This window comes from Uloborus diversus, chromosome 6 (genome assembly GCF_026930045.1).
Source record: "Uloborus diversus isolate 005 chromosome 6, Udiv.v.3.1, whole genome shotgun sequence".
Taxonomy (NCBI): Eukaryota; Metazoa; Arthropoda; class Arachnida; order Araneae; family Uloboridae; genus Uloborus; species Uloborus diversus.
Genome location: NC_072736.1, coordinates 108,737,035 through 108,762,577, shown reverse-complemented (window position 1 = coordinate 108,762,577; position 25,543 = coordinate 108,737,035). Strand labels below are relative to the sequence as shown.

The 25,543-nt window shown below is 33.9% G+C and overlaps 1 protein-coding gene across 4 annotated transcripts; it reads right to left on the bottom strand.

The window, feature by feature from the left end:
* Positions 1-281: 281 nt before the first annotated feature.
* LOC129224486 (alpha-tocopherol transfer protein-like) lies at positions 282-19,651 on the bottom strand. 4 transcript variants are annotated; one of them, XM_054858943.1, is made up of 6 exons: positions 19,528-19,651; positions 11,336-11,511; positions 9,268-9,510; positions 6,337-6,530; positions 4,099-4,209; positions 282-1,274 (listed from the first exon to the last, which is right to left on the bottom strand). In XM_054858943.1, the coding sequence occupies exons 2-6, from the start codon at positions 11,490-11,492 to the stop codon at positions 1,080-1,082; spliced, it is 900 nt and encodes a 299-aa protein (XP_054714918.1). In that variant the 5' UTR covers positions 11,493-11,511; positions 19,528-19,651; the 3' UTR covers positions 282-1,079. The 4 variants fall into 4 exon arrangements, with proteins under 4 accessions (XP_054714918.1, XP_054714919.1, XP_054714917.1 ...); XM_054858944.1 differs by lacking the exon at positions 19,528-19,651 and adding an exon at positions 16,085-16,216; XM_054858942.1 differs by lacking the exon at positions 19,528-19,651 and adding an exon at positions 12,747-12,885.
* Positions 19,652-25,543: the final 5,892 nt, after the last annotated feature.

Here is a 25,543-nt window from a genome sequence, read left to right as displayed (position 1 = left end):
ATAAATGAATGAAAAAATAAACAATCGAATTATTAAATGAAGGAGTGTACATTCATTAATTGATACACAGTGAAGATAGTGATTTAATAAATGATTGATTAAGTAAAAGAAATAAACTGCGTTTCACTTTACCCCGCATTCGTTTGAATAATTGTACAAAACATATAAAGTACAAATCAGCTAAATATTAAATGAATAGATACTGCACCGAATATTAGTAGGTCTCAATTAATGTTTAAAATGTTAATAACAAGAACTTCATCATTTCACAGTAATTTTTTTTTTATTTTTTACTTTCAACAAAATATTACAACATGAGTATCAATATTTAAAAATTGCTTGTATTATCATATGCTTTGATCTTCAAAGACAACTTTTCCTACCTAGAATAAACTACATGTGTAACTACATAATTAAAATATTACCAGATATTTGACGATGAAATCAGAGTAAGTATTCCACCATTTCACTTTGCCCCGCTTTTTCACTTTGCCCTACATCCCCCATTGTCTTGAACACAGGGGTGCCAATTCCCTAAGAACAAGAGCGCACCATCCTAAATATTACGAAACCCTCCCCCAAAACAAGAGCCTCCCTAAAAAAGTGAAAATTACCCCTTAAAACACCCCTTCCCTCTAACGATTTCAATGGTGCCGTCTGCGCCATGACCCCCGTCCCCCAGGTTGGCATTACTGTTGAACAAAATAGAAAAGCAACGGAAATACACATTACGCAGAAAAGGCTTCAAACCAAAATAAATAATACTAAAAAACTCCAGACTAACGACTTTCTGTTGATCCAGCAGCACAAAAGAGCGTTGTCATTAGCTAAATATTTTAGTCTCTTGGAACAGAATGGCATGCGAGTATCAGAAGTAAATTATGAAGTTCCTATTTATCTAGCCGGCAGTTTTTTTACGTTCTCAAGGCTCTGCCAGTGACAGTGCTGACCTTCAACCAATTATATCCCAAATATGACGTCAGATAAGAATTGGTCTCGTGACATTTGCAGAGTTGAGTCATAGTTCGCTGTAATTTTGCAGATTTATTTCCTGGAGATTCACGAAGATTTGGATCAGTTTATTTCACGGGAGCTGTGTTCTTTGTGCTGTAACCATATTTTAACTGCTCTTGAAATTCGTCCTCACTCTGCAACAGTGAAGAAAAGAACTTTTCATTCCCAAAAGGTCCATTAGAACCACCAAGTTCTTCTGGCAAAATAGATGGTGGTAAGATTTGATGCAGAGTTTCTAAGTTGTCACCATGGAAGAATATCTAAATAGACAAAGTATCAATTAGTACATCTGATATTTCATGAAAACTTACAGAAACAATTTAAAGTTTTAACTTAAATCGTTGTACATAATTCAGTCATTCAGAGATGTAGCTATTAGGAGATCCATCTTCAGTAAGTACTGGAGTCGGCAGTTCGTGTAAGAATATATGTAGCCCCTTTGCCACACCCCCCAGTTTCGGCTTCAAAACAGTTCATACATCTGGTTCAGAGGAAAAAAATCCTGCTTCTGCTAAATTGTATTTTTTTTTTTTTTTTAGGAAACAAGTTCAATATTATTAAAAGCTTCTTTTTTTTTTTCGCGATTAAATTTTTTCTCGCTCATTATTATAACAGTTCTAGCAATTGAAAATAAGAAGAAATAAACAGGAACAAAAAAAGAAAGAAGAAAAGAGAAAAATATTTAGCATCCAGCAGTAAGCATCCATCCCCTGCCATTAATTTGAATTTTGACATCTTGAATTCAACTTATGTTTTTCGTATAAATCACGAATTGTGGTAGGACTCTACTAGTTGGGTTTCTTGTTTCTTCTACAAATGACTACTATCGCTGTCATAATTTCGAAAAACATAATTTGAATTCAAACGAATGCCAGGGGTTTGATGCTTGATGTTGTGAGCTGGATGCGGTTTTCGTCAAAAGAGAATTTTGTAAAGTCGAAAGGGTCGGATATAAGTAAATTCGGTTCCGAGAGGCATGGACGAGTAAGAGAAACCGGAGAGTCACTGTCAAAGAATGAACTTTTAATTAGTCTAAAAAAATATCACGTTTGCAAATAAATGCTTTTGGCCTTCAAGTTTCGTCACACGCCATTCGTTTCAACGCCACTATGATTGTACAATACACTGATCAATTTCCCCAAAATAGAAAAAATTGGTGTTGCCATTCAAAAATTTGGAAGCTTGTTCACTGTAGCCGTAATCGGGAAAACTGCGTTGTTTAAAGCCATCACAATTTCGAGTGCATACCTTAATATAGGCTTAACAGGAGTCCCGGTTTGACCGGGACAGTCCCGGATTTCAGACAAAACTTCGGTGTCCCGGCCGGTCTATTTCATGTCCCGGAAAATGATAAATTTGATAAAATATGACCAAAAAATTCTAAAAATAAGAAACTGAAGGATTATTTAGGATAGTTAATTTGTTATTTGTAACATTTACATAAAAAATAATATTGGATTAGCTTGTTAAGATTTTTACAACAAGATTAAAAAAGAAAAAAATTCTGGCCAATAGAAATTACATGAAAATGTATTTAAAATTATTATTCCTCATTTGAAGAGTTTCTACTTACTTAAGTAAGAAATAAAGTGTTTAAACTTATTTTGCTTGTTTCATGGGGTTTTGGCTCACCTCTGGTTTTGGTTCATAGTTAATAACCATTTATTCATAGCATTGAGAGGAAACTTCACACTAAAATAATAATCTAAAAACCAACCAAGAAAATGCAGCCTTCTGAATACCTGCGACAATGGGGGGGGGGGGGGGGGGGGGTCCCACTTCTGATGTCCCGGTTGAACATTTCAGAAAACTGGCAAGCCTACCTTTAAATAACCGCATCTAAAATTCTGGTTCGATTAGTGAATAGACCGCTAGAGAAACGTGTGAGTAGCGGAAGTTACTTTCGGACCACCCTATATATTTCAAGAAGTAACGCTACAAATGGTTACCGAATCAAGACTACTGCTGTTTCGATTTTGGCGGGAATCCCTCAAAGCGGATACAGGGGGGCCCCCAACTGGGATGGCGGAATTTCTCAATTTGCCGAATGGAACTCCAAATTTTGCAGAGTAAGAAAATATTAGCATGCACAGCACATAAGTACATCTAATGAAAAAAGGACATTCGGGCATTTAAAAATTGCAAAATTGCAATTATGTCTCCAAATTTGCCGAATCGTCAGAATAAAGTTTGCCGAGTGAGGAGTTTTTTGGAAGGTCACAGTGACCTCCAATGACCTCCCATCCGGATGTCCCTGAGCGGATAGCGTTGTTTGATAGTTCTAAAATTCAGTTCAGTGTATTCTACCAAAGATAATAAAAGTTACCTATTGTTTTTTTTTTTTTGAGCAATCACGATTGCTTATTGCTTTTATTTGACTGTTTTGATGTCCTATGATTTTATTTTCCCGCCAGCACCCTCTGCAGCATCACCGTCGACCGGCTCTTCACGATGCTGCTCCTCTAGCGAAAACCGTCTCGAGGTTGCCGTCAATATCCTACACTTACACGCATACATATACGCACGTACACACACACATAATACATACACACACATACATACACTTACCCACATACACAAACACATACACACACACTTACACACAACTACCCACACAATCATACCTGCACACAGACACAAACATACATGCCTACACACACATACACATGCCCCCTACACACAAACACACATACCCCCCACACATAAACACACACGCTTACATACACACACACACTCGTGATTGCGAAAAACATAATTTGAATTCAAGAGGTCAAAATTCAAATTATTATTATTTTTTTTTTTTAAAGATGTGCTTATTCCTTTTTTCATAATCTTTGCTTTCGCAGTTCAGATCTGTCAAAAAGGTTACTACAAGTAGGCTGAACTACTTGCACTAACCTTTAGTACAAGGTAGGCGTCATTCTAGAATATTGATTTCTGTGATATTAACTAGGAAGATGTACTTGCAAGCCCGTAGATTTTTTAAGTTTTATCTGAAAACTTAATTGCTTCAAAATTTTCAACAGTGAAACAAGGTATCGTCCACCTGGTAGAAAGTTGTTCTGGTTGTTAAATTTGACTTACCCGGTTCTTGATTTTATGCTTCAGTAGAGGAGAAAGTATAGCAAACACAAGTGCGAAAAATGCTGGGTTGTTTATCACATGTATTGCCTTATGCCTGAGCGGAAAGGATTCCTTAGGGGGGAAAAAAGAAAGAATAAACATTAAGTGTTGATATTAACTGGCATTTTAATGAAATTTCAAAAAAGTGTGATGTATATTTTGTGTTATTTCAGTTATAATTTTCTACAACTTGGACATTTTTACTATTATGTGAAAAACAAAATAAATAAATAAAATGAATATTATTAGAATAAAATTTAAAGAAGAAAAACCTTTACAATGAGAACAAATCAAAATTGTCCATTAAACTTATCACCATATAGAGCAAATTTCATCCAATTTTTTTACAGGTTTAATCAGAAAAAAATTCAATTAGTTAAACTGTGCTATAAATTTCCCGATATGCGTTAGTTTCTGAAATATTTCTGTATTAGTACTGATTTTAATTATATTCATAATTATATATTTTCCAAAAAAAAAAAAAATATATATATATATATATATATTCGCTATATTCATTAGTTTGAAGAAATATTTCGTTAATTTTAGAATGTCTTCTTCAGCTTTTTCCGAACGCTACTAATGGCTATTTTTAATTATCAATTTTCGCCAGCGGAATATTCCAGTTTGTCATCTTGACTTTCTGAGGCACCAACGACACGAGATGAGAATACCAGTACAGTAGATACTCTCCTATTGACGTTTCTACTAGTTATTAGAAGGACTACAGCTTGTTTCAAACATTTGAACACTGTAAAAACGATTCAGAAACGTTCCTGGAAAATAATAGGCAGTTAATTATGTGAACAATTTCTACCAGTAACATATCTTGGAAAAATCAGAAACGTTTTCCGCTAAAAGTCAGTAACCTTTCTGAAATTAACCTTGAAACTTTCTGAAGAATTGGGAAACCTCCCTTGTTAAAAACAGTCATGTCTAGGGAACCCTTCTAGAAAAAATCAATAGGTTTATTGTAATTGATTAGCATCTTCCTGAAATACCAAAAAAGCTCCAGAAGCACTAGAGCAAACACGGCCAAAGCTATACGAGAATTGCAAGTAAGAACCAAGCAAATCTCTTGCCTGCAATTCCTGCCTTGCAAAGCTGCAGCTAACCAGTGACTTATTCGCTGTCATTGAGAGCTTAGTCAATCTGGACGGGTAATATTATTCGCTCTCATTGAGAGCTTAGTCAATCTGGACGGGTAATGTTATTCGCTCTCATTGAGAGCTTAGTCAATCTGGACGGGCAATAAGCGAATGAAAGCCGATACACTTAATAAACACGCTCATTCAAACTTTAAATTAGTAGCTAAAAATATTTTTCACAACAGTGAAAAGTCTGCATTTGTGCAACTTGTAGCAAATCAGGAAACTTTTTTCGAAGATACTTGATTTGACGGGGAAATAGGTGAAAACCTGTGAAATCCGGAAACGTTCCACGGAAATAATCAGTAACGTTTCGGAATTTTTTTACAGTGAATCTTTTCACCACTAGTCAACACTCTTTAGACTGACCCTTGCTACAGCGAATCATACTTTACATCATATACACAGAGACCCCGCTCCCCCCGCATTTGTTACTGCGATCCTTCTGTTAGACCATATACACAACAACCGATTTTGTCTTGACGACAAGGGTTGTATAAAGAACGTCGGTGATGGTTTGGTCTCAAATTCAGGTTAGTCTCTTTCCCTAGCGCAGCCAGAAATTCCTTCTCGAGGGGTTTTTTTGGTCACAGCAGCCCTTTCATATGTATTAACTCTTATATTTGAATTAGCAGTATTTTCAAAACAATGGCGCCACTGATCCCTTTACATATCTTTGAATATGGTGAAAGAAGCATATAAATTCTAAATCGTCTGTTTTGACTCCAGGCTAGGAAAATTATTAGCAAATTATTGGTAAAAATAAATTTACGTAAAAGTAGTTTTACTGTCACCACAGTGTCATTGCAGAGAAAGCAACCTACTCCTCGCTATCATTAAAAAAAAAAAAAAAAAAAAAAACGATTTAAAAAGCTGATAGCTGATGCGTCAGCTGAACGATAATATGTATTGTTCAGCATCATCTTTTACAATCAAAGCAGTACTAGAAATTTACATATATGTCTTCTTTCTTTCCGGCAAAATAGTTATGTAGTTTCAGCTTAGATTAAGCTTTATACGAATCATTTTCAGAAATATTTAATTGTTTTACCTGTATTGAACTTATTAAACAACGAATGTTTTGAAGATGCAGGTGTCGCACATGTGACCACGAGAGTCCCTTTAAGTCAACTATAGAGATTAAGCCACATATCTGCGTCACTTGATTTTGAAGTGATTTTTCTTGGCATAGCAAACCCAACTTCAAACATTCTTCAAACGGAAAGATTTCAGGATCCCAAGCACCTGAAAATCATGCAACAATTTCATTATTGAAGCACTCAAAAACGTTTTTGGGCGAGTTATTTCAGTATGCTTTTATTAAATTGAATCGATGAGTTCGAGAACCAGTCATCTCCATGGAAACTAATTTTACATGTTTTTTAGAGTACAATATGGTTGCTTACGTAATTTTTTTACTTAATGGGATTTTAACAATTAGGGTAAGGTCACCAGTCAAGGACAAGGGTCAGTAACAGACATTCATAAGTTTGGGATTAAATAAAAAGCCTTTTAGGCGGGTTAAACTAATGTTGCTGCGGCCCATGAATACGGTGCAAACATATAGTGTTATCAGAGTGAATTTTACGAGCCAGTTGGAATTTACAAGGCAGCGGTGGAAGATTATGAACAGCCACCACGTGACAGCTGGTGTTTCATGTTCTTTTGAGTATAATAAGGGTTTAGTTCTAAAATAAGGAACTTTTGCACATTTTGAAGAGAAATTTAAATTTTGTATATTATTCATCCTTTCCTCATCCTGTCTGTTGCTGTGTATCATTAGATCGGCGTGTGATCTCTATCTGAGTTTTCGGTGTCTGTTACTGGGGGTTGCATATTCTTTTCGAAACTGAGCATATAAAAATAGAATTAACTAATTCAGAGGATCTAGAAGCAGCCAAACGTTAGATGAGATGTTGTTGCATAGTTTAAAAAGTCTGAATACATTAAAAGACTCAGAAAATTAAGTAAACCTGAGAGCTATGTCTTAAGCATGTCTGTGACTGGTACCGTTACCCTAGTGTTTCATTTATAAGTGATGAAGATGACTTGTTTTCGGACAAGCGCATTAATACATATTTTTCATAATATAAACAAAGGAATGTATTAAGGATTCTTCATCAAAAATTTGAAATAAAATGTGTTAAATGCACTACAAATCAAATGAATATTGATATTTATGCCACGGTAGTAGTATTAATAGTTAGCGAAGAAATTTTAAAATTTAAATTAAATCCATACACTCAGAAATCCTCTTTTGGATCATTAAAACCTGTACTAGATCACAAATTTCTCCACAAAAAGTCAAAAAGTCGCTTGGTATGTAAAGTTGAATAATACCTTTGTATAACAGGTAATATCCAACGCTGTTTAGCACTAATAAGCAGATTACCCTTTTTCATTGCAAAATAAGTAATATTATGGATTAGAAGATATCAGATAAGCTCACTTATATTGCATTGAAAAAGGGGTTCCTAGAAACCTTGAAACACGTGTAAGCAGTAATCTGCAATTTTGTGCAATTAACATATAGTTTTTTTCTTCTTATTTTACACCTGGTATGTATTTTAACACTTTCTTAATGTCTGCGATTTTAATATGGTTTATAGCAACTTTTCTAGAATATGCTTCCTTTACTGGCAATAGGAATATTTTTAGGGTACTTTTTTCTCTTTTTTCTTTTTTTTTTTGACAAATTTGCTTTAACTTGTGCGTAAAAATACCTACTTTTAATTCTATGACGAATAAAGTTTTACTTAAACATTAAGGCTTTTTTTACAATTTTTATCAGTTAAAGCCCATTGTTGTCAAATTGTTGTTTAACCATATCATGTTTAAATTAAACTCATTTTTTAAAGTATTTTTCTCATGATTTGAACAGAAGTTTAAAACCAAAGAACATAGTTCATAGTAACAAGAAAATTTCCGGGGGAGAGCAATAGAATCGCTTTTTCTATCCTCATCTAACCAAAAATAGCATTAAGTGTTTATTTTTGAATTTTTTTAGGAAGAGATGAGGAAGATTATAATTTCAAGTAATTCCGAGGTCCGTAAAGGGGTGGGTGGGTGGGGGAGGGTGTACTAAAAGCCACTACAGTCGACTCCCGCTACAACGAGGTTCGACTTACGCGAAATGGCTATAACGCGAGTTTTTCCCGAGGAACAAATTTTAGGGCTAACGCGAATCCCTCATCCGCAATACGATTTTTTTTTTGGAAGGAAGTGCGCTGAGTTTCGTTATTGGCTAAATATTGATTTCGTGAATATATTTTATCCCTATAGCGTCATTGATAGCGAAAGTTCCCTTCACCGTACTGGTCCACGCATTGCTTTGTTAGTGCATCAGGTAACCAATCGGCGTCTTTCTTTCTTTCTTTTTTCTTTCTAAATATTAAAGTTGATGAAATAAAATGGCACCTTTGTGCACTGTTTCATCCAAAGTTTGTTAAGATGGGAAGAAAAAGGAAGTTTCTGGCAAAAAGAAGAAAAAAAAAATTAAAGATATTCGTTATGCTGGAACAACTAAAAAGTACGTCAACGGTAGTACGACAATAAGTATAAGTGATGAATGTATCATGTAGTTTTACGTCTTTCCCTGCCACTGATCATTTATTTTGTGTATCTTAACAGTTTTTTATGTTAAATAAAGCAGCTTTTTTATTTTTTAAGTACAGTAAAAGTACAGTTCTTAATATAAGAAACTTTCATGTATAGTTAAGGAATGCTTTAAAGCAGTTTCAGGAGTGTTTATAAGTGTCTAAAAGAATTTGGTATGCTTCAAAAAAAAGAAAGTATACATACCCTTTTCTTGTACGCGAAATTTCGACCTACGCGAGGAGTCTTGGAATGCATCCCTCGCGTAAGTCGAGATTCGACTGTATCTTGTTGCGCGTACGCCTAATGAGAATCCTAGCTACGCCCATCAAGTCAAAGTAAAATATTATCATGTCTCAGTAAAATATTACCGAGGTCTAGGACTTACCTACTCTGATAACCCATATAGAACTTCCATCAGGAGCTCGGGTTGGCAAAAAATTGCACATATTCGCTTGCATCGCGTCCGTGCAAGATTTTGCGTTGTAGTTTTGATATACATCAGGATAACGCACACGATGTTCGTAGTAGTTGCACAAGAGAGCAAAGGCATCCTTCGTTCTGAACTTCCTGGCCCGTAAAAATCGAACCAAAAACTCATCTCTAGTATCTCCTTTGAAATTCTTTTTTCCTGAAATTTAAATAATGATTAAAATGAGTAAAATACTGTCTGACCAATGATTAGATGGAAATGGACGCATCTATTAGTTTTCAGGGATGTCAGCTTTTACAGATGTATGTTAACCTCTAAATTAAGCAGAGCCACATTCAAATGAGCGGAACACGCGCATCAAATTCTTACTTTCTCCCCTCATTTAGACAGACTCGTCTTAACTGGACGTTTGCCAATTCCATATAATACGTGGGCAGACTGTACAATACGGATACTTTAAAGTGTCACATGTAGATAGCGTCACTTGATATAAAAGAACCTTGAAAATTTAAGTTTAAATCTATACGTGTAGCTAATTCGACGTTTAACGCTACATCAACCTTCAATCCTGGTATGTGCAATGATTATACTATCGTAAAAATAATTTCTTTTAAAACACTTGGTAACTACGTACTTTAATTTTATTTCTTGTTCCTGAATTGAACGGAATCAGAAGCCAGTCAGGCTGTAAGTTCTAAAATTTCAAAAAAGCATTTTTAGCATCCTATTAAAAATTTCCGATAAAGGTTACAACATTTTAAACTGAGAAGGTTACATTTTGGTATACAGTAATTTTTTCAGTAAAAAGTGTTGTAATTCTATTAAAAAACTAAATATGATGACATAAATGTTTTCTGTGGAATAAGAAAACTTGTCGTTTAATTGGTTTCTGAAATAAACGATTGAGTTGATCAAAACCGCTTCGCATCCCTGATGCTCTATTTTTTAGATAAACGATTAATTGCATTCATAGATATAACATTCATAGGATTCAGATTACGAACATTCATTCATTCATTCTCGCCCTACACAAAAGACAAATGCTATGTTGCATTACTATTTCATAGTTAGTACACAAGCATATATCTGCTCAGATATTTGCAGAACATCTTCATAATTTAATTTTGTGTTAATTTCATTTTTTTCTGATCATCAAAATAATGTTATGGGGAGACCCCGATGAAACGTCTACCCCGGGCCCCATGCTGTTCTAATCGGGCCCTGATCCGAGTCCGTTGTCCCAGGGGCGTTCAAAGACATTTTGGGGCCTGTCACAAATGACTTTTTTGCCCCCTCCCTCCATGTGGTTTACACTTACGTCCCTAAATATATTTCACCCTCATTCTAAAAATTTCGGGCCTCCTTTATGCTTTGGTCCGGACCAACAGGTGTCCCTCTCCCCCTTTCCCGTGCACGGCTCTGCCTGGACCCTCCATTACACTATGGCATACTAATGTGGGAAGGTAAAGCGAAGTATCTGCAGCAAGCAGTTTTTGAGATCTTTGAGGAAACATTTTGTGTTATATGTATACTAACAATAGGTAAATGTTGGAATCTGACATATTTTTCGTGACTTATTTTCAACGGAAACTAAGAAAAACAGGATGAAAATTAATGCTTTTCAGTCCCATTCCTCCATTTCGCTAGTCATTAAAAAAAAAAAAAAAATGCTGTAATTTCTTTTATATGTGACAAAAGTCGCATTTATTCGTAAGCTAACTTGCCGAACCACGTGTACAACGAGCAACATCCATGATAAGTTATTTAGCTTTATTTTTCCCTATCTTTCCCAAACTAAGCTTATCGCTCGCTACAGATTAAATGTGATAACATGTTTCAAAATCTAAAATTTATTGCAATACATGACATAAACTTTTTTTTGTAAAGTAAAGTACAAGCTCAAAACAGCGAAAAAGCATGCGCAAGATCTCTCAAATTTATTTTATATTTTGTTTCAAATGTTATGCTTCAAGCTTTTTTTAAATTTTAAACTCACTGCAAAAAGAACAACATAAAATCTTACTTTGTATGAGTTTCTTCAACTCTTTCAAACATTTTGAACGATTTTCATTTGTTTCGTTTAATTCTAATGCTGCTCTCTCTCGAATTTCGTTTGTGATAATTGCAAAATCAAAAGGTAAAAATTCTTCATTTGCATACGGATGTCCTTCGCTCATCATAGATGACTATCGCAGATGCCTAAAATAATTACAAAATTTGCCCGGCATTAGTATGTAAATAAAATTTACGCACATTATTTCACTTAATAAGTTAAGTGCACCAAATAAAGCCAACCTAAGGCTCATAGCCTAAATCCTTCTTACCTGATTCAACTGACTCCTAATTTTGCTCATTCATCTCATGATTAATTAAAAACTAGAAAATCGCCCGTCAAGGTATGTACGGGTGAAAATTGCTTCAACATTTGAACGAAGTAATTGCCTGTTTGATGATATTTTGATAGTTGAAATTTCAACCCCAACTCCAGTGGATTAACCCTAAACTTCAGTTAATAGCGTTCATTGTTGACAACTTTTTCGTTTCTTCATCCTCTTAAAATAAGAATTTTACCAGTAAAACGGTTAAGTTACCGGATTCAGTTCAGCCTCGTCCAAATAAAGCCTTTCCCTGCTTGTCAAACATTACCCAAACATATTGTCAAATTATCATGCCGTGGAGAGAGTTTCATTGTTGATGACGTCAGGAGCGTTACTCCATCATTCGCTATTATATATATATGAAGATCAGCAAAGAGTTATTCCACGAGAAAACTAAAGTTTAAATTACGTTTTTGAGCAATTTAACAAAGAAAGACGATTTTGCTTTATAAACGATTCTCCAGCAAGTCCATCTCTGAAAAATCTCCAAAAAGTACTATCGAACTGTAAAAATTTAAAAATTCTTTACTGTAAATATAAATACACATTGAACCACATTTGATAAATTCAAAAACATTATCAAAATTTTCAAATTTACTGCAATGGAAAGGAGAAAGATTAATCCAGGCTTATCAAATAACGGGAAAAAATGACGGTACCCAGCGACATTTTTCTTTTTGAATTCGTCAACCATATAAACTTGGCTTGCTAGAAAAATAACAGTTTTTATACTAGTAAACAAAGCTTACTCAGAAAACGTTGGGTGCATTCCTTAAAATACATTAAAAATCACATATGTATATTTTGTTCAAAATTATTATTCGACTTTTTTCAAGGTGGAAAAATTTAATTTTAAAGAAAAATTTATAAATAAATCAACTAACAATTTAATTGAATGAAAAAATGTAAATATTGCATTTTCAAATAGAGATACAACTAATAAATGAGTTAAACAAGGAATTCCATGGAATAAGAATAATAAATCGCCATAATGCATTTTTCTGTGAAAGGGAATAATTGAGTTAAAGATTAAGTTTTTAAAGAAATAATACATACCTGTTATTATAAAATTCCTGTATGTTTTTCAGCAATAAAAAAAAATTTAATCATTAAAAAGCACAAAAGAATTACACAAGGTAATTTGGTTTTAAAAGCTCTCTCAATGAGCAATTGTTGGCATGATACAGCTCTTCCCAGAATACACTGAAGTTAGATTAAACATTAAAAGACTAAAAAATAACAAAAATAAAACAGAAAAAGTCTTTCCCTCGATAAGATCTGATGTCAAAGTCAATGCAACCTGATAATCAGTTGCAATTGCGTTTGATAAGACAATCGGTCGGTACGGGTTAAATCAAGGTAGTATGCAAATTTTGTAAACATTCGTCATAATAAAAATTTATCTGTTCCTAAAACTAAATTTAATTCTCCATTAGTAAAATTTTTCTTCCATCAGAAGCAACAAATGGTTCTTTAATAACCTTCTAAGAACTCAAAATGTAGGGGAATGTGGGGCAAAAAGTGAAATAGCGGGGCAAAGTTAAATAGTGAAATATTTACTCTGCTTTTAGTGCCACCTGTCTGGTAATATTTTAACTATGTAGTAACCCATGTAGTCTATTCCAGTCAGGAAAAAGTTATCTCTGAAGATCAAAGCGTATGGTAATACAAGCAAGTTTCAAAAATTGATACTCATGTTGAAATATTTTGTTTAAGTCAAAAATTATTTTTTTTTTTATAATATGATAAAGTTCTTGTTATTAACATTTAAACACAAATTGAGACTTACTAGTATTCGGTACAGTGTTTATTTATTCAATATTAAGCTTATTTTTGTTTTAAATGTTTTGTACAATGAGTTAAGTGCATGCGGGACAAAGTGGATGGAGCAGAGTAAAATAATTCATTTGGTTTACTTATTCAATCATTTATTAGTTCACTTACACGTTCATTTATTAATTAATTCGTTTGAGAAAAATTAGAGTACGATTTACAAGTAATCCTATCCAAGTGTGAATCACCGATTGGAATAAAACTTTGCACATCGATAGAACACTTAAACCCGCGTTTTTTTTTTTTTTTTTAATTATCGGCAACAGATATCTTTAAAAGGGTGAAATTTATTCCTATCTATCGGATAATTGGGAAAAAAGAGGGTACAATGAATTCTTTTACTTTAGATTTTAACTATAAAAATTCAAATGATGATTGAAAATTTGAAAAAACTAAACAAACCAAAGTTGCTTCAGGATTTTTCTGAAAATACTCTTAATAGGGGTAAAACATTCCTGATATTACCCTGTCAAGGTGAATGGCCCTAAAATTTAATTCTATCGTAAGAAAGTCATATTACGTATAAATAGAAAGCTCTATTTTTCAGCTCTACAATATTTTTTGAATTTTCATTTAGGAGAAACGCACTTTTCTTTTTTTTTTGCACATTTTGAATTTTTTACAAGCTTATGTTTCGAACAATTTTCAAAACAGAAATCTAAAAATTCGCAGGATTACTTCTCTTGCCATATGTGTCCTTCATGCTAAATTTTGTTGAAGTCGGAAATGGTGAGATCAAGAAAGTGATTTATCTGACATAAAGTTGCGCACAGGCAACTAGTCGCGCTACGGGGTAAGATTGCGAGGGGTGGAGATAGATAGATAGCATTTAGCCCTTATAGATAACATTTTCAGAAAAATCCTGAAACACGTCAACTTTAATTTGTTTTGTTTTTTCAAATTTTCAATCATAATTTGAATTTTTGTGATTAAAATTTAAAATAAAAGAATATATTGTAGCCTCCAATATTTCAATTATCCAATATTTATGGGTAAATTTCACCCCGTTAAAGGTGTCTTTTGCCGATTAAAAAAAAAAAAAAAAACACGGGCTCAAAAGTTTTAGTGTTTTATCGATGAGCAAAGTTTTATTCCAATCTGTGATTCACACTTGTGGGTAGGGGTACTTGTAAGTGTGGAAATATTCTCAGTGTGTGAGGGAGTGCAGAGAGGGCCGTTCAAAGAGGTGACGACGCACAGTGGTTCAAGGGCGGAAAAAATAGCCATTTTTAAGTTGTAAGATAAAAAATATTTCATGCTGTAATTACTTAGCCCTTGAGTTGTAGTAACTTATTCCATAAGAATTCTTTGAAAAAAAAAATTCGTTTTCACAAAGATAAGCCAAGATTGTTGAACAATTATTTTTTTACTTTTTCGGACGTACGCCTTATACTTCAGTTTTAATTCATTCGTTCAATAAGGAGGACTAAAATTTAATAAAAGTCACTTCTGATTGGTTTTTCACACTAATAGGATGCATATTACATCCTAGTTAAAAATTTAAAATTCATCAAAATTGAAAACTACCTGAAATAAAAAAAACATTATTTTCTAAAAAATATAATGAAAAATATTGTTGAATATACTTTTATCGACGGCTTCCGGAGGGCTAAAATTTACATATATCAATAGTTTAATCCTTCCTAAAAATAAACAACATTTTAGCTGCGACCACCTGCGACTGCAATCGTGGCAGATGTTTTTGTTTTCGCTATTTACAAACACCAATATAGAAAACTAGAAAATAACCCGTAACGGTATGATGGGGGTTAATTGCTTTTTTATCAAAGAGATTAGTCATCAAATTTGACATGCTCCAGACTAACGTATGTCACAGTTTCACTACTTTGCAGGAGAGCCTAAAAACATTTGTTTACTGTTTCCTAAAATTGGGGCTCTCGAAACATTCATCAATAAATATAGAGGTTTTTTTAAAAACAGATTTACGTTGTTATGGCTTAATGCGGAGCATTATTCTACATGTAATGCAGTAGTAACCTGAAAATAACAATTTTTGGACCCGTTTAGTATGACTTTAATGAAGATGCGTATGAAAAAGACATTTTTAAAACTCATGCATTTAACTCTACATAAAAAGTTAAATAACCAATCTGTTCATAAAACAATGAAATTAGAAAATCATCAAACGTTTCAAATTTTTGATTTCCTTTTCGAAATCATTCAAGTATAAAGTTGTTCTCACGTTTGTCAACATCGCCAGAAAATACTGTTTGAGGGTATGGATTACAATAAATAAACCTTGCGTGTGGCATACAGCAGATTTAACTTATATTTTTCTCTAAAAATAGAAATGAATTTGAACTATAGAGAAACCCCAATTTCACGTTTCTCAGTGGGCTGAATCAAACATAAAATATATAAAATATGGGAAAAGTCAATTCAAATAAAAAAACATAAAATATGGGAAAAAATAAAATACGGGAAATGTATATATAGAAAGAAAAAATCAAATAAGAAAAAAAAATAAATAAAGGTTGCTACGGTGACGCTTATAAATGTAAACACGCGATATTTTACGAAAAGAACATTATTGCACATACCAGTTTAGATTCTTCTATCACATTAAGTTACGAATCCGGGCGGTTAGGTTGAAAATAGTCAGTAATAATGGGTCATTGAATTCAAAGTAAATGCAGCATCTTCCAGGGTTATAGTACTTTGCAAGGTTTTTTCCTGATCTTTATGATAAAGAAAATAGTCTTTGAATATTTATAAGCTCTTAAATGCCGTATTAAAGAAGAGACGAGATGTGTTTCCTTTTCTTCTTCTTCATCTTCATTGGCAGTCGAAAAGTCCATAAGGTCAGCTACGGATGGAGCAGTAGCGTTTCTGTTTTCATGGATTAACTTCAGAGTGGATTATGTTTTAAAATGCACAGAAGGAAACCCCCACTTAATTTTAAAACATTTTTCCTCTTTTTTTTTAAACTGTCAAGGGAAAACATAAAATGCGGGAAATTCATAAATAACAAACTTTCCATCCAGGTTAAATTAATATTATTAGTATACGGAAAAACTGGGACCTGATAATAAAAAGCGTAAAATGCGGGGAAAACGTAGATTCGAGGGACATAAAATCGGGTTTTCGCAGTGAATACGATCAGCAAGCATGAAGATAAATATTACATACAACAAGCCCCGGGGGGGGGGGAGTTTCCTGGCGCCCCATTCATACGGAAAAATCATGTAAGTTATAAAATCACTGCATCATACGCGTGAACGCGCGTCATACTTGCATTTTTAAATTATTAATGAACAAAACGATCAGAGTGATATGGGAAATACAAGTTAAAACACAAGCAATGAATCTGTTTCTAATATTTATCAGGGGTGCCCACCAAAGGGGGGGGGGGCATCGCACAGACTGCGCCTTTGAAGTGTTTAGGGGGAGGGGTTGTTTTGAGGGGTATTTTTCACTTTTTTTGGGGGGGTGGGTGGGGAGGTTCTTGCTTTTGGGAGGTCTTCACAATATATAAAGGTGTACCCTTGCTCTTAGGGGGGCAGGTACCCCTATACTTAATATACATTAATGTCCCAAAATTGTTTCGAAAAATGGAAATATTAAAAATCCAAATATTCATCTTTTAAAATGCTACCCCACAAGATAAACAATTAAAACTGAATTACTTACTCATCAAACTAAGAACACGAATAAATAATTTGTTGGTCATAAATAGGAAACGTATTTATCAAAGTTTTGTTACATCAAAATTTAATTTAGATTCGGACTCATCCAATTATTCTTTTCAAGAGTTTTTTGTCTTTACTTTTATAAACTTAATACCATCTTCCATACGTTGAAAACAAAAGATGTCATTTTTTTGCATCACATTTTTGTTAGTTTCAGGAGAAAGCCCCCGAATACTGAACAACATCGAAAATCGCTCAAAACTGCGTTTTTGGAGCTTTAATTTTGAAAAATTACTAGCCCTAATATTACAAAATATAATTTCATTTTTAAGACTTGAGTTTCAGAAAATATTCGGGCAAGGGTCCCCATACCGCCTTTCTTTAATATCACAAGCAATGGGTTTTTCAAACGACACTTACAAAACATTTAAGTGGAATAGCCTCTAAATATAAAACATTGTTTAAGTTTTTTGGACCATTATTTAAAAAATTTCCAGAAAAGTGGAAAATCCAGTGGAAATCCAAAAGAAAAAAAATGTCATTCCAGGAAAAGAATCCTCCTTCTCTTAAATCTTCAAAGTTTGTCGAAAAAATTGCGTTTTTGAAACTTTAATTTCAAAACCTTGCAGGGGTAGGAGGATTTGATTTCAATCTATTTTTTTTTAAATTGATCAGAGACAGTTCCTGAGCTCCAATGAGCCCTGAGCCTTAATGTCAATAAACATGGCCTATAATCGCGTTTCCGCTGAGGCACCAATACCTTTTTCCCCCGTAAGCATCTGCAAAGAAAGTCTAAAATTGCTTTTTTAAAACTAAAAGTTTCAAAATTTTGACCGAACCCCCTTTGTTATTATATTATTATTATTACTTTTTTTTTTCAATGTGCCCTTTAAAAATTTTTTCTGACTACGTCACCGCACGCAGTGGCAGAATTCCAAGTTTGGTGGGAACTAGACAAAGGAGAAATGCCTTTTGTTTGATTTTAAACAGTTAACAGTTATATTATCAGAATTTGTATCTGCTTCAATGATACACTTTTCACTCCAGGGTCCCCCGTATCTACCACTATTTGTGGCTTAACCAGTTGGATGGAACCATGAAGATAGCTCTGATTTTTTGAACCAGATCAGAAACCGAGCAATCCCTGGTCCAGCACCCACAGAGGTATCGTTTCACTTGGAGGACTATGTGACCAAGAGCATATTTAACGTCCCCCCAGTCACCATTAATGAAGACGGTGGATCTTTGATCCGGCGAGGATCAAACCCGGGACCCTCCGGTCACAAGTCTGACGCCTTACCGATCAGGTCACCACGGCCCTGCTTCAATGATACAAGTGCACTGGGAAAAAAATAGAGAATTATCGCAATGATTCTCTATTTTGTCTCTATGACTGTGCATCCATGATGCATGAAATGAGGGGTGTCTTGCAGCGCTCCCTCATTTCGTGGCGCCCGGAGCGATTGCTTCGTTCCCCCCCCCCCCCCCATTCTTTCCGATGGCCCTGCAGTGAGGGTAGAGGTAAATTCAGCCAAGTGCGAAAACAATATAACAATCTCAGCCTGTAAGTGAGTGAAGGTAATATCAACTTCATTGAGAGAACATTTACATCCAGCTTGATTATGGCTGTTCCAAGTTGATGCTCCTTAATAAGGAGGAATTGTATTTTTATTTTGTAATCGGATTGTCGGTATATATTTGTCGTTCTCACTTGGCTCCGGCTTGGGGCGGAAACTGTGAGCTTATTTAGTTAATAAGCTTCCTTTTCGTTTGTTCATAGCTTTCCTTTAGTTTATAAGATGATATGCACCATGCTTGCGGTTTCACTGGTGTGCTAAATTAATTTTAGCTATCAGTTTGTCATTCTCAGCTTTAATGCTAGGACACCTGCCTCTAGCTCCGCTATGACAGCTCAGCTTTCATATGGTGATCATTTCAATCCTTGAATGGTAATGGTCATCCGCCGATAGTTTTGCCGCATGAAAAAATTGGTGCCAGCTCCTGGAGGTCTGGGTCTGCAAATGATGAGGACGCAACACGCAGTCCCATTAGAAGTAAAACAATTTTGTTTTCTATTAAAATCATGCAAACAGCTATATTAATCGAAAACTCCAAGTCTGGTATTAGGATTTTAACTCGTACCTCGTATAAGTCAAAGATACGATTCACTTTTTTTTTTTTGGGGGGGGGGGGGGTTCAGAAGGGGACAACTGCTCCCTGGCTTTAAGCACTAATGTAATTTCATACATATGGGTGTGGTTTTTGTTGTTTTCCGAAGAATATGCAACCATTTGAAATGGAGGCAGGAAAAATTTGAAATGACGACCCAGCTAGATTTATTAACTAACACTTACCTCTGTACCAAACGAAAGCGATGACAGCATTAAAAGAACATGACGACAGCTCATGACGGAAAATACAGCGTATTTTGACGAGCTTTGGAAAATAGAGCAGAATTAAATCGTCCTTGAGTTTTAGCCTTTGTTACTACGGTCATCCTCTACTATTTGCTTCTTCTCCCGAGTCACAAAATAAAAGACACTTGTCATAAAGCAGTTAAAGCAATGGTATTTGCAGTTTTCCAGGAAAATGAAATACGATTTTTCACTTGCACAAAACATGAATAGATTTTTAACTTTTTATGTGCATATTCCGTTTTGGGGAGGATTTTTTAACTCTTTTTTTTTTCCTCCTTTGGAGCGATCAAGAAGGCTGCGTATTGATCTCACTCCGACCACAATCTGACTTTTATACTTCATACCGTGTCGAATTCTACTGTCTTTGTGATTAGTCAGAAAAAGCCACACGACTCTTAAATTTCGTTGATTAACGCATCCGAAAATGATCCCACAACCTTGATTTTTATACGTGAAATACCCCGCCAGCTCAGTCATTTCCAGCCGAGGACTGCAGTTTCGTGCTTATTGGCACTCATTAGCCCGGCATAAGAAAATGACTGAGCTGGAGATGGAAAACCTCTTAAGGAAGCCAAGAGTGCGAAACAAACTGGTAGATAATATAGAATTAGCAGACCAGACGAGTGACCGAAATTTTTATGTTTGATTCCATCGGAAATCAACCCGGTTTTCTCGCATTAAAAAATTATATTCTATGAAGAACTTCAATGGTATTGTAAAATTAACCAATTAACTATAACACTAGAAAATGCGCTATATCTACAACCATTGGGATATCTATGGATTCACGGAATTGTCTCCCGCTATAGTGGCGCAACAAAGAGAGGCGGTAATCGGGCAAGAATTTTTCGAAAAAAAAAACATTATGATCTTTAAGTACAATACTGGTTATTTTTTTCTCAGACAAATTAGTTGGAATTTAGCTAGAAAGAAAATAAAACAACCTCTGATCAGGGGTGGACTAGCCAGCCAGCTGCCGGGCAGGTAGACCTTCCCGCTTGTGCGCTCTCGTTTTTTTTCCCTTTCGCGCCCTCGTACCTGTGCTCTTTTTTTTAATAAACACTAACTATAAAAGTATACGACTATTTTTAATGCATGTGTTTAAAGCCTAAAATTGTTCCGTTTTGAAGGGAGAAAAAATAAATTGTCACGTTACTTTACGCATGGTAGCAGAAGTGTCAACAGAATAATGATCTGACAAGTTATTTTTTTCAGAACTAAATTATAGTGTTAAAAATCATATTACCTGAAAAGCATCCAACTGTTAAACGCTTTCAAAACAAGAATTCTGTTATGGCTTGGACTGAAGTAGCAAACAATGGAAAACTACCTTTGAAAATCATCGTTAAAAGGGTAAAAACCAATGCTGAAACAAAGAAATATTGGCTACACATTTATTGCCACAAAAAAAAAAAAAAAAAAAAAAAAAAAAAAAACTGACAGACTGCATCCCAATGAAAGCTGAATATTTTCTCCAGATTCTGCACCATTGCAACGATCTGAAGTAAATACTCGTAGATTAGATTATCGCACTTGGGGGAATAAAGTAAATGTTAAGTAGTACAGAAGTTGGACTGTCTCAAAGCGTCCACAGTAGGGTGGGTGGAAAAAATCGATTTCTTTATTTCGAAATCGCGTTACCTCTCAAAAGTTGTAGTTTGGTTTTTGGAATACTCTATTGGCGAAAAATAATAACAAAAAAATCCAAGTTAACATCTTCAGTTCGCGCACCAGGCTAAACGTTTGAAAAAATATGCTAAAAATTGAAATTTTCAGAAAATAATAAAACTAGTTTGTGTGTGTGTGTGTGTGTGTTTCATACTGCAACAGCCATAAATGGTCAGTACAAGCATAGTTTGAACCCAAAAAATATTTTATAACTTTTACGTAAGACCTTTAGTTTGTTCATACACCTTTAGATTGGGCAGGAGATTTTAGCCCAACTTAAGGCGTATGCGGTAACGAAAAATCTTAAGTAAAAGGTATAAAATTTTTTTTTTGACTCAAACTACGTTATATACTGACAATTTATGTCTGTTGCGTTATAAAAATATATAAAAAATAATAATTTTTTTATTTTTTGAAGAATTAAATTTCACTGTGCGGCAAAAAAAAAAAAAAAAAAAAAAGACATTCAAAATGCTTCTGACAGTTCGTCGGCTGATTCTTACGTAAAATGACCCCCCTGAATCCGAAAATGACCTCCGTTTCCCACCTGTACGTACCAATTTTTTTTAAAAGGCCCTCCAAGTTTTTTTTCAATTTTCCTTAGTTTCAGAGCAATTATTATTATTTTTTTTTCGGAGGTTAAAGGAGCTTTATATTAATTGCTAACATAGTTTAATGTCATGGACACCGATAGCAAGAGAGGGGATTTGGGAGGTATACCCCCCGAATATATTAGAAAAATCGCGAAAAACGATCTTTTTGTTCTGCGTTTTTAAAAAAGATGTTTTTAATTAAAATTTCGGTGTAGAAGGAGAGTATAAGTCTCGCTTCTATGACTCCACCCCCTAAAAAATTTTCGCGATGTAAAAAAAAAAAATTATCATGTGAATGTCGCACGTTACATACCAGTTGAATCGCAGGTCTTCATTTAAAAAGACACTCTTCTGGCTGATTCTTATATAAAATGACCCTTTGTTTCCAAATACGACCACCTTTCCCCCTCACGCCCCCCTTTTTAGAACCTCCCCCCCCCTCTTCTGATTCAGATATTTTAATTTTATATGTTTTGTAAAACTAGCCAAGTGCATGCGAGGCAAAGAGGATGTGGCAACGTGAAATAGTTAATTTTGTTTACTTATTAAATTATTTATAAAATCATTTACTAATTAATTCATTTTGATTTCTTCAATTAAAAATTTATCTATTTTCTCACTCATTCAATATTTTATTTAATTTTTTATTACTATATATTCTCATATATTAATCAATTAACTTATTTCTTCTTTATTTTATCATTATCTATGCAATCATTCATTCATAGTATTAATTACTCATTCCTTTGATCAAAAATATTTTCATTTATCAGATGAAAAATATTTCATTAGAAAAATATTTTATATTTTTCACTTTGCCCCATGAAAATAAAGTGAAAAATTTCCATCTTTTTTTGAAGGTACATATTTACTGCCATAAGTAAAAAATAATGTTTCAATGCAAGTCTTATGATACAATACATTGTTCTTCTTTCTTTATGTATTGTAACTTTCAAAGAAAATCTCCAATTTGTTCGTTTTGAAAAAAGTATATATATATATATATATATATATATATATATATATATATATATATATATATATATATATATATATATATATATATATATATATATATATATATATATGGGTCATTCTCCAGAAAACGTAACTTTTGAACACAAATATTTTTCAATATCGAAACCTTTTGTTTTCTTTTTTTTTTCATTCTTACATGATGAAAGTGTTACCTACTCGAAGTAAAAGTCTTGTTCATGGAAATTAAAAAAATATCTAAAAATCAAGGCTAATTTAATATCGAAGTAGTAATTTCGCAACTGTGCAAACAATTAGTTGTTTTAAAAATTAGTGGGAATATAATATTAAGCTCTCTTAATTAAAGTATGGCTTAATAAGTAGTTACAAATATATGTTAAAAAATAGTATTTAGTAAATTTGAGGACATACTGGCAATTTATAATTTTGGTAGAATGCCTAAGAATGATGTACTTCCCCTCCATTATTTATTTTCACCTCATAAATAATGACATTGATAAGGTCTGTCACGAAGGTGAGGAATTTTCCATTAATATAGACGTAATGGATACATTTTTCAGGGAAATATTTTTTTTTCTTCGTCGCTACTATCTGCACATGTTAAGCATATGAAAACAAATTCACTTTTTTTTTACATTAATTTACATCCCTGAAATTCAAGTTCACGGAGGTGAGAAGTCGGAATAACCGTACTAAATTTTTAAAGCAAAATCTATCTTCTTGTTTTTCGACAAAAATCTCACAACTTCAACTATGGCTGAAAATAAATCCCTTGTATCATGGAAAATAAAATTTAATGTCATTACTGCCACGTGTTAATGATGAATGGCATTTTGTGTTTATGTAATGGAGGTGAGAATTTATTGTGTGACATGACTCATTGTCCAACTAAAACACACTATTAAAAAATTAAATATACTTAAACAATTAGTATTTGGGGCACTTGTGAAAGGAATAATAAATAAATTAGTATATACTTTTAATTAAAAAAGTTATTAAGCAACATAAACAGTCACACAAGGTGTGTGACACGCCACGGAGGTGAGAATTCACATGTTGTGAACCAAAAATATACTAAAATAAAAATTATTATTAAAAATTTTTTGGCAGGTTTAAATTGATATATTTTTGACAAAGTTAAAAATTCCTTAACGTTTTTACTGTGAAAGGCGTGTGACAGAAAAGTTACTTTTTGAAGGATGATCCACTATTCAAACTTGAACAGCTAAGAAAAGTTTAAATACTGGTAAATATTTCAATTGGCGTTAGCACTTTTTATGTAAGCCTTTATTTTTTTAATGGCCATTTTAAGAAGTTTTGGCATAGATTGCAAACGCTAATACAATCGTTTTCCATTCCTGCAACAATACTTTTTTAAATTCATCTTTACTGGAAACCACTTGTTCCTGGACTTTCTTGAGACGTTTCCGTAAAATTTTCAATGGAATTTGTATCCAGACTAAGGAATGGAGTGTCCATAGCTTGAGTGAGGACAATTATATAGGAGTTAGAAAGAAGTTTAATAAGCTTTATGATTCGGAACACTATCCAGATAAAATCACCGGCAGTTGTCAAGAGAAAAGTTTTGCACACATTTTTCTTAAAAAAATATCGAGGTATACTTTCCGATTCATTTTTCCATTAATTAAATGTAGGACTCTAGGACCAGCAGCTGAAAATGAGCCCCAGACCATTACTGATCCGCTATCATGTTTCAGCAGTTGCTTTCAAATTTTCTTTTGTGCAACTCCTTGTTCGATTTTCTCCAAATGTAAGGATTGTCATCCGATTCAAAAATGCCGACTTTGTTCTCATCAGCAAATAAGACGCTTTTTCAAATTGTAAAATCTTTGTGTTCATGCTCCTTTGAGAATTTAAGTCTTCCTATCAGATTTCGCAAGTGAAAGGGTTTTCTTCCACATTGATATCTGCCTTAAGGAGCATTTTGTATTGTTGCAGACATGCAGGCCCAACGAGAGGCCAGGTCAGCCTAGTTGGAAACTAGGGGCCCGGGCCTTGGACGGGTCCGACAACCCTGACACACACACACACAAAAAAAAAAAACCAACGAAAGAAAAGGGGGGAAGAGGGAGACTTTGATTAACAGAAAACGTAAAGATTAAGTAAAACTTACTCTGTTACTTAATCTGTTGGTATTTACTATTGTGGCACTTAAAATTTAGTTGTTTCCTAGAAAGCAGTTTTGATTTTTTTTCTCTCCCCCCCTTTTTTTCCTTCTTTCCCCCATTTTTTTTTCTTTTTTGGGGGTAGAAGGGGACTGCCTTGGCTCTCTGCAGCCCTGCAGATATGTCCCTCCCTCTCTCTGAATTTCTTTTCAGCAATAATAGCTAGCTTTGGAACACAAAACTTTCACATTTCTGATTAAATACCTCTCATCTGGTTCGGTGAAAATCTAATAATGGTCTATGCTTATTTTTCACCTGATTATTGGTTTTGAAATGTTTTATGATGTCATGAACTGTTGAATAACTTTTTTCAACAATACCTGGTATTTCTTGCAAAGATTTCCCATTTCAGCAACTTAAATAACTAATTTTCTTAAATCAATACTCGTTTGACCCATTTGTCTTGTCATTAATTTGAACTTAACTGTTAGATGTCAGAGTTTGCCTTACGCGCTCCCTTTCTTTTAAGTCCAAATCATTAATTATAATTTATTCATTGAAGCTGGTTTT